The sequence below is a fragment of the Cynocephalus volans genome, chromosome 10 (assembly GCF_027409185.1).
Source record: "Cynocephalus volans isolate mCynVol1 chromosome 10, mCynVol1.pri, whole genome shotgun sequence".
NCBI classification, from domain to species: Eukaryota; Metazoa; Chordata; class Mammalia; order Dermoptera; family Cynocephalidae; genus Cynocephalus; species Cynocephalus volans.
In genome coordinates this window covers 5,990,212-6,003,795 of record NC_084469.1, presented here as the reverse complement: position 1 = coordinate 6,003,795, position 13,584 = coordinate 5,990,212, and the positions used below count along the sequence as shown (strand labels likewise).

General features: G+C 53.2%; 1 protein-coding gene across 1 annotated transcript in view; it reads right to left on the bottom strand.

The window, feature by feature from the left end:
* Positions 1–348: 348 nt before the first annotated feature.
* Positions 349–13,584, bottom strand: part of SRCIN1 (SRC kinase signaling inhibitor 1) — a 66,628-nt gene continuing 53,392 nt past the window's right edge. The window contains 2 exon segments of the mRNA XM_063112981.1: positions 349–483; positions 9,716–9,862. Of these exon segments, the coding sequence (XP_062969051.1) occupies positions 349–483; positions 9,716–9,862 (282 nt within the window).

The window sequence follows — 13,584 nt, the reverse complement described above, 5'->3', positions numbered from 1 at the left end:
CCCAGGATGGACTTGGGAGGAAGAGTGGTGAACGAGAAAAGGGAGAGACGATGACAGCACGTGGGCCGGTGAGAGGCCACATGGGAGCAGGACATCAAGGGGAGGTGGTGTGTTTGGTTTTTAGTTTTACGGTTTTACTGTTTAAAAAAAGATAATTAAAAGTGGATCATTTAAAAAACCAAAAACACCAAAAGGGGATGAGTGTAGAGAGCCGAGGAAGTTCACCCCCATGGCAAACCCTTCAGAGGGTCTGGAGAATGTGGAGGGGTGGAGAGGACGGGAAGAAGAACAGGAGAGAAATGGTAGGAAGGAGGGAGGGGGACAGGCGGGGGTGGAGGTGTGAAGGTTCTAGAAGGAGATGGAAGAATTCCTCGCCCCAAAGGAAGTCAATACAGGGATAGAGGTTCTGGAAGCCGAGGGTTTTTCTGAGACTGGGCTCGAGGTTTCATTGGACCCGCTCATCTCTTTAGATGGTTTAGTGGCCTGGAACAAAAACAGGGGTCAGGGGTCAGAGAGGAAGGGAGAGCCTTCACACTGGCTCCCAGCTGAAGTTTCGAAAAAATGGAAAACCTCCACAAATCCCAGAGAAAATTAACTGCAAAAAGAAGAAACCGGAGGGACATCTGGACAGCAGTCCCCTGAGGGAGCTCACGACAGGGGCAGAACCGAGGTTGGGGAGGGGCGCAGGGTTGGACTAAAGGGCCTTGGGCAGGCAGACAGGGAGACGGGGAGACGGGCACTGGGGGAGGCGGGCGGAGGGGAGGAAGGGAACCATTAGCTGTGATGGGGTGCACGCCCTCAGGAGGCCAGAGGGGAGCAGCCAGGGTGGGTGGGTGGGGCAGCCCTTAGTCCCAACTGGCCAGTGGCCCAGCCAGGGACCCTTCTGGCCTCAGCAGGAGACTCATCCTAAGCAGATCTTTTGGTGCCAGTAGAGGAGTGAGCTTGTCTCCCTGGGGAGCACGTCTCCAAAGAACACCCAGCTGGGAATCCAAGAAAGAAGGCACTTCCTGCACCCAGCCTGCCACCCAGTGGAGGAAGCTCTGAGCACCCCCTGCCAGTGTCCCTCCAGCTCTGAGTTGCCCCATATTGGTCACAGCAGGCCACTCCCTCATGACGTGTCCTGCTCTCACTGGTCAGCTCTGATAAAGTGGGCTGCTCACCCTCATCCCCACCTCCAGCAGACTCTGTGTCTACAATGGTCCTGGAGGCTCGTCCTCTGGAGCTGTGGCCTCCAAAGTGTGGTTCAAGAGCCAACTGTAGGGCTGGCCCGTGGCTCACTTGGGAGAGTGCGGTGCTGATAACACCAAGGCCACGGGTTTGGATCCCATATAGGAATGGCTGGTTAGCTCACTTGGGAGAGCGTGGTGCTGATAACACCAAGTCAAGGGTTAAGATCCTCTTACTGGTCATCTTTTAAAGAAAAAAGAAAAAAAAAAGAGCCAACAGTATCGCCTTGTCACAAATTCAGTTTCCTGGGTGCTCTCCAGAACCCGTCTCTGACTTGGGCTCAGGAATGTGCATTTCAAGCCAGCGCCCAGGCAATTCTGCCTGCACACTTACCTTTGTGACCCACCATATTAGGGCTACACAGACCAGGTTTTCTGCCTGCAGTTGTATTTACTATCCCTCCTGGCCTTGCTTAGCCACTAGTGTCAAAAAAAGATGGAACAGATAAGAGTGAAAACAGTCCTGTGGCTTATCACCAGAGACCTCCCTGAGGTTAGGTCTAGGCAAGTCTGCTCCAGCTGCTGGGTAGGCTCTGTCAGATGCCTTGCAGGGGGAAAGCCAGCGTCTAGAGCATGCCCTGCCTCCAGCAGCTGCAGAGAGACAGGAGACCTCAGCCTGACAGTGAACCCACCCATGCTGCTGGAGATCACCATTTTCTCTTTCGCAGGTGCACAAGTGGTCTGTTCAGTGACTCATCTGAATTTTCAGTCTACACTGCCCCGTTACAAAAATCAAGGCAGGGGTTCACCATTTGGGTTCCTAACCCCTCTCCTCTTTACTGTGGCTGCTTGTCCATTACTCAAAGGGGGTTCTAGGGCTGCAGCCACAGGATGGTTTGATTCACACAGTCCTTTGCTGAGTGCCACTTGCCAGGCATGGCCCCTGCCCTCACGGAGCCCCCAGTACCTGGGCCCAATGACAAACTCATTTAAGGGCAATCAAAAGCTCTCTTACCATTTTGTCTCTTACCATTTTGTCACTTACCATGGGCTCAGTCCTGCCCCTCTCCTGTCTTTCCCATTTAAAGTTCTTTCTCCCAAAGAAATGGCGGGGTGGGGGGTGGGAGTGGGAGGGAGCACATCCGCTTTCTCCTTGGTGTCCCTTCACATCTCACCATGTTCTGAACCGATCTTTCTAGTTAAAAGCTTTTTCTGTTCCTTCCCTTTAGCATTTTTTAAGAGCCTCGGTCTGTTCCAAGCTTTGGTCTTTGGATCACTTGCCTTCCGGCCTATGCCACCACCTGACTCCTGTATTCACTCAGCTGTCATGTTCTCAGCCTGGTGATATACCCCTTCTCCCTCTCACAGCCAGTGCAAGACCTTTAGACATCTAGTGTTCACCCATTCATGTGGACCCCTCCCAGCCGCTTATGGTAACTCTGTAAGCATTAGTTTTGTAACGTCCTTTCAGGCCATCTTCCCTCCCAGGAGACTGGCTGCAGCACCATCTAAAAATCAGCTTTCCTGAAGCTGAGAGAGCATTCCAGCTGTGCCCAGTGACCCCATCCTGTGCTGCTCAGAGTTCTCAGGTGACACAGCTGCTGTTGCAGAAGCTTCCTGTCACTTCCATTCCACCTGCAAGTCCTCACCTGTTGGTCCCAATTATGTCCACAGAAGCAGAACTTTGTCACCTTTGTGGCAAGGCAGAAACCTCATAGATGTTCAGCTTTCAGCTGTGGGAGACATGGAACACTGAGCTGGGCTCAGAGGCTGAGCGCTGCACACCTCGCGCCTGCTTGCAGATCACAGTCTACCACCTGCTCTGTGCCAAGAGCACACTGCCTGTCCCTCCACACTCCGACCCATAGATTTCCATACAGGGGTGGATCACCCTGATGTGGTGACCCTGTTGGCTGCCTCCTCCAGGGCCATTCCCAGCACCACCCCTCCCTAGCCCACATGCCCTTCTTTCTTGCTAACTCCTGCCTGGATCAGGTATTGGGCTGTCAGGAGAAGTTGGGCTTTCCCACAACCTGGGGGTGAGGGGGCACAGGGGTCATGACAAATCTATGGCAATTCAAGCAATTTCTCTCTCCTTGCCAGAGGCTGATTTAGGAATGGTCAATGAGAAGAGAGGGGAAGTCTGTTGGAGGCTTCTGGAAAAGATTCTCCTGCTTCTAAAAAGATTCCCCTGCTTCTAAAAAGAGCTATGTGCCCAGGACCCCTGGGATGAAGGCAGCCATGGGGTGGGGGGCAGGATGACAGGCCCATAGGACCAAATATGGAAGGGACCTGGGTCCTGATTCCTTGAGCTGTTGAATTGCCCAAGCCTGGAATCTCCCTACTTCCAGATTTCTTATTTTGTTAAATACTACCCTTCCTTATTGTTTAAGCCATTTTGAATAGGGTTTCTGTTACTCACAACTAAAAGCATTCTAACTGATACACATGAGTGCCAGGGTTCCTCCCTACTGTCTACTCAACCTTTTTTAAAAAAATTTTTAAATAATGTCTTCTAGTATTCCCATCACGAACACTATCTCTTCAAGGCCTGACACCCACAAGGTTATGCTCCCTAACAAAGCAATAGAATCCAGCATTAAAACAGCAGCATTTGTATCAGGCAGACCTGGGTTTAAGTCTCAGCTCTGCCACTTTCTAACCGTGTGGCCCTAAGCAGGTATCTCTATGGGCCTTCACATCCTCACCTGCAAACAGTAATAATGGTCCCTACAGTATCAGATTCACAGGAGATGATGCAAACAGAGCCTGAGGCCCTGTACCCGACACTCAGTATGCATGCAATAAATGGTTATTATTTTAACCTTTCAAGTTCGCTTTGACTATTTCCATCTGGATTGGGCCTGATCAGTGGCAAGCTCGTTCATTCATTTATTCATTCACCTACCCAACAAATAGTGACCGCTTATGCGTGCCAAGCACTGCTCTAGGTGCCATAGGCTGCAGCGGTGACAAACGGATAAACTTTAAGATATAAAGTGCTATGAGGATTAAATAAGATACAGAAACTTGGTACCTAACAGGTGTGCTGGCTATTTTCCATTTGCCTCCCCGCCCCCCCTGCAGATCCAATTTCTGCCCTGCTCTGTGCCCTGGGAGGCTGACCCCTGCCGTTCCTTTTCTGATTGGCATCTGGTTGGGTCCGGCCAATGTGGGTCAGGGCAGGGTGGAAGGACAGAGAGGGGGCAAGTTCCTTCCCCAGTCCCTCTCTCCTTGGAGCCATGCCATGGGCAGCAGCTGTGCCTCTGTGACTAAAGCTCCTGCTGCTCCAGCTCTCACGGGGCTCCCTGACACTATGTCCCCTTGCTCTCCCCCTGGGGAGGTCACAGCTTCCTGCTCTTGCTAGTTCCTGGGTGCCTCAGCATCTCTTGTTTGTTCCCTCAACCCTCTGGAGTGGTCTCTTTATTAGTCTCCTCATTTGCACCATCTAAGGAGATATGGTCGGTGCTCAACAGATTTCTTAGCCCGGGAGAAGATGGGGTGTCCATAGCTTCACACCACACCCTGGATCCTTGCACTCCTGGGAGTCTGGCTCCCATGCCACCCCTGGATCCTGAGCACAACACTCCAAGGGCTTTTTCTCAGTCCTCTCCTCCGACTTCTCTATAGTATCAGGCACTGCGGCAATGCACCCCCATCTCGGAACTTTCTTCCCTGCCGATTTCTGTGACTCTGGTCCCAGCACTTCTATTCCCATCCTGCTCAGTATTGTCAAAAACAGCTTTGAGCTCCCCGTGGTAGAATCACTTGACAGGGAGCGGCCTCTGTTACCGCCCTGGTTTCTGGCAAATGTACAATCCAAATGAGGAGGATGGTGGGTCTTCCCTTTGCAGAGAACTTGGTGGTTTTCAAAGCTCTTTCCTACACCGATGTTATGTGATCCCAGAACTCTGCTGGGTACTTTTGTCCCCATTGTACAGATGAGGAGAGAACCTGGAGAAGACGGAGAAGTTTGACCAAGGCCACGGACTGAGCTGGTGTGGAGCGGTGTCCCAGCCCAGGTGATCCAGGGGGCTGGAGCGCACCAAGGGGGTAGGGTGGGGGATAATGGGAGAACTGCGGCAGGGTGAACCGAGGCTGAACACGAAGAGCCCTAGAGCCCTGGGCAGCATGTGAGGGGATTTAGGTTTTATCATCCGGCAGGGCCAGAGGGTACAGGTTTTAAGCTGGGGATGGGCGGGCAGGGTGTGTGTGCACATGATATAACCAAACTTTATAAAGTTCCTTCCCCACCCCACAGGTCTTAGAAAATAGGTTTGAGGTGACAGAGGTCATAGGGAGACCTTAGAAAAGCATGCGTTTTGGTAGTGAGGCATAGATGGGTTTTCCCCCTGGTTTTTTTTTTTTTTTAAGCAGCCGTCCGGTACGGGGATCCGAACCATTGACCTTAGTCTTAGAAGGCAGCGCTCTAACCGACCAGGCTAACCGGCCAGCCCTCCTGCTTCTTTATATTTTACTTCAAAAAATTCTCACAAGAAACATGTACTACTTTACCAGAAAGAAGACATTCTTTTAAAGAGAAGCTACTGGTAGCATTTCTTTTCTCCAATAGTGAACATGCAGAACGAGAAATCAAGAAAGCCTGCCCATTTACAATAGCCACCAAAAAAATAAAATACTTAGGAATTGAGTTAACCAAGGAGGTGAAAAATCTCTATAATGAGAACTACAAACCACTGCTGAGAGAAATTAGAGAGGATACAAGAAGATGGAAAGATATCCCATTCTTGGATAGGAAGAATCAACATAGTAAAGATGTCCATACTATCCAAAGTGATATACAAATTCAATGCAATCCCCATCAAAATTCCAAAGACATTTTTCTCAGAAAATGGAAAAAACTATCCAGTCATTTATATGGAACAATAAAAGACCACACATAGCCAAAGCAATGCTGAGCAAAAAAAATAAAGCTGGAGGCATAACACTACCTGACTTTAAGCTATATTACAAAGCTATAATAACGAAAACAGTATGGTACTGGCATAAAAACAGACACACTGACCAATGGAATAGAATAGAGAATCCAGAAATCACCCCACACACTTACTGCCATCTGATCTTTGACAAAGGCACCAAGCCTATTCACTGGGGAAGGGACTGCCTCTTCAGCAAATGGTGCTGGGAGAACTGGATATCCATATGCAGGAGAATGAAACTAGATCCATAGCTCTCACCGTATACTAAAATCAACTCAAAATGGATTAAGGATTTAAATATACACCCTGAAACAATAAAACTTCTTAAAGAAAACATAGGAGAAACACTTCAGGAAATAGGACTGGGCACAGACTTCATGAATACTATCCCAAAAGCACGGGCAACCAAAGGAAAAATAAACAAATGGGATTATATCAAACTAAAAAGCTTCTGCACAGCAAAAGAAACAATTAACAGAGGTAAAAGACAACCAACAGAGTGGGAGAAAATATTTGCAAAATATACATCTGACAAAGGATTAATATCAAGAATATATAAGGAACTCAAACAACTTTACAAGAAGAAAACAAACAACCCAATTAAAAAATGGGCAAAAGGCTAAGTAGGCATTTCTCTAAGGAAGATATACAAATGGCCAACAGACATATGAAAAAATGCTCAACATCACTCAGCATCCGGGAAATGCAAATCAAAACCACACTGAGATACCATCTAACCCCAGTTAGGATGGCTAAAATCCAAAAGACTCTGAACGATAAATGCTGGTGAGGTTGCGGAGAAAAAGGAACTCTCATACATTGTTGGTGGGACTGCAAAATGGTGCAGCCTCTATGGAAAATGGTGTGGAGGTTCCTCAAACAATTGCAGATAGATCTACCATATGACCCAGCTATCCCACTGTTGGGAATATACCCAGAGGAATGGAAATCATCAAGTCGAAGTTATACCCGTTCCCCAATGTTCATCGCAGCACTCTTTACAATAGCCAAGAGTTGGAACCAGCCCAAATGTCCATCATCAGATGAGTGGATATGGAAAATGTGGTACATCTACACAATGGAATACTACTCAGCTATAAAAACGAATGAAATACTGCCATTTGCAACAACATGGATGGACCTTGAGAGAATTATATTAAGTGAAACAAGTCAGGCACAGAAAGAGAAATACCACATGTTCTCACTTATTGGTGGAAGCTAAAAATTAATATATAAATTCACACACACACACACACACACACACACACACACACACAAAACTGGGGCGGGGGAAGAAGATAATAACAACCACAATTACTTGAAGTTGATACGACAAACAAACAGAAAGGACATTGTTGGGGGGGAGGGGGGGAGGGAGAAGGGAGGGAGGTTTTGGTGATGGGGAGCAATAATCAGCCACAATGTATATCGACAAAATAAAATTTAAAAAATAAAATAAAAATAAAATAAAAATAAAAAAAAAAACCATTTTAAACACAGAAAAATTGAGAGAAGCATAAAAAAAAAAAAGAGAGGCTACTGGAATAGTGAAAGTGGGGGGCACTGCTGGGCCAGCAGGTGGCGGGGGCGGGGGGCTGTGTGCCTGTCGGGAGAGAGGGAGAGGGAGGAGCTGAGGAGGCCCAGGGTAACAGGGGGCATTGGGGGCGTGAGTGGGTGACTCGAGCTCAGAACAGAGACCTGGGTGAGAACAGAGACTGGGTGGTGCCTGGTGCTCAAGGAGAGGAGAGCATGGTTTAAGGGGAAAAGAGGCGGAGGAGCCTGGCCACAGAGAGGTGAAGAGGCGGGCAGAGAAGTGCCCAGAAAGAGCCGGGAGGGTTGGGCGAGGGTGGACGGGGGAGGAGAGGACACCAAGGAACGGAGGGTCTACACAGCTCCCCGGGGGTGGGGTGCGGGAGGGTGTGGAGGCCCCTGGAGACCTAGCCAGGCCCAGTGGTGGGGTGGAGGGAAGGCAGAAGTGGGCTGAGGGACAAGTGGCGGCCAGTGCAGAGGCGTGAGGCCGAGGCAGGGGCAGGAAGAGCTGGGCTCTGGGGAGGGATTAGGACGGGAGATGGTGGAGTGTGGTTACAGCTGAGGAAGGGGCCTACTGAAGAGGCGGGAGCACATGTGTGCACGGGGGATGGGTGACAGTCTGTGTCTGTATTTGGCTCCCCCACTTGCCAGCTGTGTGACCCTGGGTAATGCCTCAGTTTCCCCACCTATCAAATAGGGATTATAAGAACCCACCTCAGAGTGGTGAGTGCAAAACGAGATAATGTATGTGCCTGGCACAAGGGAACACCCCATAAATGTCAGCTGTTCTTCTGGGCCTGCCTGGACAGGATGAGGGGAAATCATCCATGGGATGGCAGGAAAAGAGCTGGGAGTGGGACTTCAGGGTGAGTCTGGGGACCACGAGAAAGTGGGGAGCTAGTGAGGAGAGGTGGGGGGGCAGGGCTGGCTGGCCAGTCTTCAACAGATTCTCCGGGGAGCCAGTAGGCAGGCAGAGCCTTGTGCACCCAGGGAAATCCCAGTGCCATGTGCTGGGAAGGGCTTTGGGATACCCGGGTCCCAGTCCTGGGTGATCCCACCTTTCTGTGCACCTTTGAGAAGTCCCTTTCCTTCTCTGAGCTGTCCCTCATCTGTAAAGGAGGTGGGACATCTCTAACTTCCTGTCTGAGCCTAGAACCTTCTTTAAGTCAGAGCATCTGGACATATCACAGCTTCCATCCCTGCACCCAGAATGTGCTTGGCACACAGGAGCTGCTCAGAAATATTTACTGAACCAAACAAGTGCACTAATGGTCTCTCTCAACATCCAGGCCTGGGGATCAGCCTGCACCCTCTGACCAGGCCACATGGGCAGGCCACAGAGCACTAAACACCCACTGGTGAGGTTTAGCTACTCTATCCACTGCCCCGGAGCCCTCTAATTCAGTCTAAGGGGTTGCAGCGACCCTGCAAATCCTACCCCACCCCTACCCAACCTGGGCCAAAGTCCCTCTCCCTCGCCCTCTCCCCACACCCCAACGTTACAAAGATCAGTGGTGAAGCCATTGAAACCCAAGCACAAGGGTGGAAAGCAGATGCAAAACTGGATTCTCCTGAAGCTGGGAGAAGGCCTAAGAGCTAAGAGAGAGGCTGAGAAGAGAGTGGAAGCCCCAAAGAGCAGGTGGTGACTTTAGACCAGGCAGAAGGAAGCAGAAGAGAGGAGCAGAGCAGCCAAAAGATGAAGGGTGTAAATCCCCCCTCCAACCCCCAGTGTAGGCTGGGCCTTAGAAGGGACCCAGGCTTTGGGGCTGGAGGAGTCTGAATCTGCTCGCTGCCCCTTCCCTAGGAGTACGGCTGCAGAGAGGGCCTTCTCTGCCCCCCGCAGAGGAGAGGGGCCTGGCCGAGAACACATGCTCTAAACCAGATCCGAAGCCCCAGGACTGGGAGGAGGGAGGAGATGGCTCAAGGGATGGGTGGGGCAGTCCAGGAAGGGAGGGTCTCTCTGGACAGCGGCAGAGGAAGGTGGTCACGGGAGGAGTGGCAGGGATGCCCAGCACATAGCAGAAGCCCTGTGTGCAGCCCTGGGGAGAGCTGGATGGGGCCCCCTGTCCCTGCCCTCACCTGCTGCTGGGCCTGGATCCTCATGTACTCGGCCCTCTGCTTGCCATGCTTGCTCTTGTCGGGGCTTCCTGCCTGGCCCTGGGCTGCCTTCAGCCGAGAGGCCCCCGGAGTCACCACCTTCATGGGTGGCACGCTGCCACCACCACTCTGTGGGAAGAGGAACAGGATTGAGGTTGGAAGGTCCCATGTGGAGGTGGAATCACACAGGAACCCTAGGCGCTGGCTGGGGTCTCGGGCTGGGACTTTGTCGGTGGGGGCCTTTGAGACCTGGAGACCCCTCTCTGGCTCCACGTTGCAGTCAAGGACTCAGGCCCACTCTCTGAGCCCAGGTTTAAGGCCTCCCTGCAGGAGAGGGGCAGGGGCCCCCGGCCAGGTTCCCAGAAGCTCCTGAGTGAGAACTCTAGTGGGTTCCTTGAGTAGCTCCAGAGCAGCTGGAGCCCCCCTGGGAAAGCCACTTCTCAAGGGAGGGTCCACAGCACCACCCCCACTCCTGGCAAGGAGCACCATCCTGGGCCTGAGTTTTAGGGCGTCCCTCTATAATGACAGACAGAACAGGATTGGCAGCCCTGGGCCACGTCCTCCTAATGGGAGGATAGAGGCGAAATCTAGAGAGGGGCAAAACTGGTCCCCTTGAACCACCCCAGGTACCAGGCCTGCCCAGAGGGGCTCTGTGGATCCAGAGGCGCAAGTGGAGAAATGACAGAGACAGACAGAGTCAGAGACAGGAGAGGGAGGGGAGCAGGGGACGGAAAAGGGGAGAGAACTTTATTTGCTGGTTTACAGATACAGAGCAGAGGGGAGAGGCCCAGCTCTTGCCAAGGCTGGGAGGGCTGACCCCTGGGTAGGCTGGCTTCCCAGCCTCCCGGGGCTCTGCCTGCAAACCCTGCCAGGCACCAGGCCCCCAGGAGGGTGGAAGGGGCTGAGAGAAGGCCAGGGGAGGAGGGGACTGGCATGGTGCTCCCGCAGCCCCCGACTCCCTCCAGCTCTGAGAGACTGCAGCGTGAAGGCAGCAGGAAGGACAAGGAGGAGCAGCCACCTGTGGGCTGGGGGGCGGTGCTAGGGGGCTGCCAGGAGGCCCCACAGCCGGGGCTGTGCCCATCTCGCTCAGGGTGGCCTCCAGCTCCTGGAGTGTTTCCTCCAGGCTGTCCATCCGCTGAGTGGTGGCGAGCCACGCTGCGCAGCCTGGGCCGGTGGCAGGCTGGCCCTTGTGCACCCCACTGCAGGCTTGGGTCTCACGTCCAGAGTCCTCAGAGGTCTCCTCTGGGTGGGTCTCAGCAGTAGAGGGCTCCTGACCTCCATCCGGGGCTGATCCCTGAGGACAGAGGACACTGGCTCCTCCATCCTCTGGGCTGCAGCGTCCTGCGCCCAGTCTCTTCAGAAACGCCCCTTCCTTCGCCAGCATCGAACTGCTCCTGGGCCAAGGAGCCTCAGCTTCTACTCCCAGCGGGGCCTGCGGGCCATCCCGGCCCCTCCTGCTGCCAGCCAAGGTCCGGGGTCTCGGGCTGGGGGTTGTCCTGGGACATGGTTCCTCAAGCCTGACCTCTGGCAGACAGAGAGGGTTGGGGGCACACTCTGTCAAGATGATCCGTGGGATACAGAAGGCCCTGGGACCTGGGGTAGCCTGGGGGAAAAGGAAGATGTGGAAGAGTGTGATCCCTGCAAACCAAACTTCAAGCTGGGATGAGGGGTTAGAGATAGGTGAGCCCAGCCCCTTCCTTTCACAGATGGGGAGAACCGAGGCAGGGGCAGGTCCTAACTAAGGTTACTCACAGAAGCACAGATACATGCTTATTTCTCAACACCCACGTTCAACTCTGCGGACAGGTCTCAGGGTTATTCCCATGAGCTTGCCTATTTGTGCAATGGGACAATAATGGGTTGGTGGGGAATTAAGTGAATTCATGTCGGCACATTGTGAGCACTCCATACATTTCAGCTGCTTGTCCAGCTGAATTGCATGACTGAGTCCTTCAGCCCTGTGTGCATCAGCCTGCGGCCTCTGAGATTGGGGCCATCATCCTCGTCTCAAGCCAGAGACTCCTGTCCTCTCTGCCCCCCGCTACTTTGTGTGCCCTCCCCAAGGGCTTCAGTCAGAAGGGGACAGGCTGGCCTTGGCTGGGTTCCTCTGCTGCACGCACACGGCAAGGCTCCCTCTGGGCTTCTGCTTCTGTGCGAGCATCCCTGGCCCTGGCCCCGGATCCGGTGGGGGAGCAGAGAGAGGCACTCAACTACCACCCCCCAACTTGGGTGAATTCTGGTCTAATGCTGAGGACAGCCTGCTGCCAGGTGCTTTATATACGTCTTCATCCTTAATGCTCACTGTAACCCATGAAATGACTACTACTCTCATTGTCCATTTCGCAGATGAAGAATCCGAGGGCGAGGGAGATTATGTGACTCGCCCAGGTTGCTTACCCAGAGCTAGTTAGCGACAAAGCCAGGATTTGAACCCAGACAGTCTGACTCCAAGTCCAGTGCTCTTTCCACTAAAAGGAGCCCCGGGGAGATGCATGGGGGACAGCAGGGATCCCAATCACGCCCTCCCGAGGCAACCCACCCAGCCCTGCAACCTGCTTACCTGGAAGTGGGGGTGCAGACTGGGAAGGCAGAGAGGGTGACCCCGTGCTCTCCCAGCTCCACTGCCCGATGGCACCTCAGGATGCAGAGGGTCAGCCAGGCCCAAAAGGCTAGGGAGGGGCCTTGCCCACTGGGCCCCCTCAGGATTAGCTCCCAGAGCTAAAAGGGGTAGGGGTAGGGGGGGCCAAGGTGCCGAGGGTACAGCCAGCCCAGGAGGCGCCCCTTCCACACTGCTCATCCCCGAACAGCTCCTCGGACTGCTCCGTTCCCCTCCCCTCCCCAGCAGACAACACTGGCCACCTGTCTGATGCCCGTCTGCTCCCCCCTGCCCGGAAAGCACAGCATCACCAGGCCTCAAGCCAGGTCAGAAATCAGGTGGTGGCCAGCATGGAGCCCACTGTGGGCCACTGAGAACGAGGCAAGGAAGGTGAGACGGTATGCATGGGAAGCTGCCCTCCCCCGAGCAGAGGCCCTCCTGCCCCAACCTGACCCTCCCCCATCCTCCTCCCCAAGCACAGTATCCAGGGGTACAGACAGCAGGTCCACCCCCAAATTCCCAAGAAAGAATAAAGAGGAAATAAGTGCAGCAGGACAGCAGCAAGGACTGAAATTAGAAGGAAGGAAGAATTTCCCAATATTGAAAGACAGAACCGGCAGCTGAGGAAGGGCACGGGTTTTCATCCATTCCAAGCTCCCTGACCAGGGGAGGCCGTCAATGAGGCTTCCCCGGGGGGTCCTGGCCCCCAGGGCAAGGCATAGGTTCCAATGGGAAAAACAGAGCCCCTCACCTGTCACAGGCAGCAGAGCAAGGGGTTGGGGGTGGGGACAAGGCAAGGGCTCAGGACAAAGTCAGATTTTGAGTTGGACCCAAAGTCATCTTGTGAGGAAGATCTAAACTCCAATCTTGGCGCAAGACAATGCTCAGGCTCCGGGCCAGACCTGAACTCAGGCTGCAAACTGGAACAAAATACCCAAGCCACCATGAGCCAGACTCGGAATCAAGTCTGTAAGAAAATGCAGACTCACAGGTATCTTGAGGGCTATACCCAGGCTGCTGGAGTCTCCGGGGAAATCCCACCTCGGAGGCAGAGGGAGGGGAGGGGCACATGCCTGTCCTCAGAGTGGGGGAGGGGTGATCCACGTATGTGAAGCTGTGGCAGTGGCAGGACTGGGACCGTGACTGGAGGTTTAGCAGGTTAGCGTGAGAGGTGAGGAGAGGAAGCTGTGGAGGCACAGGCAGAGAGAGAGCCGTGAGAGGTGGGGGGCAGCCCCTGTTACCTTCCGTGTGGGGC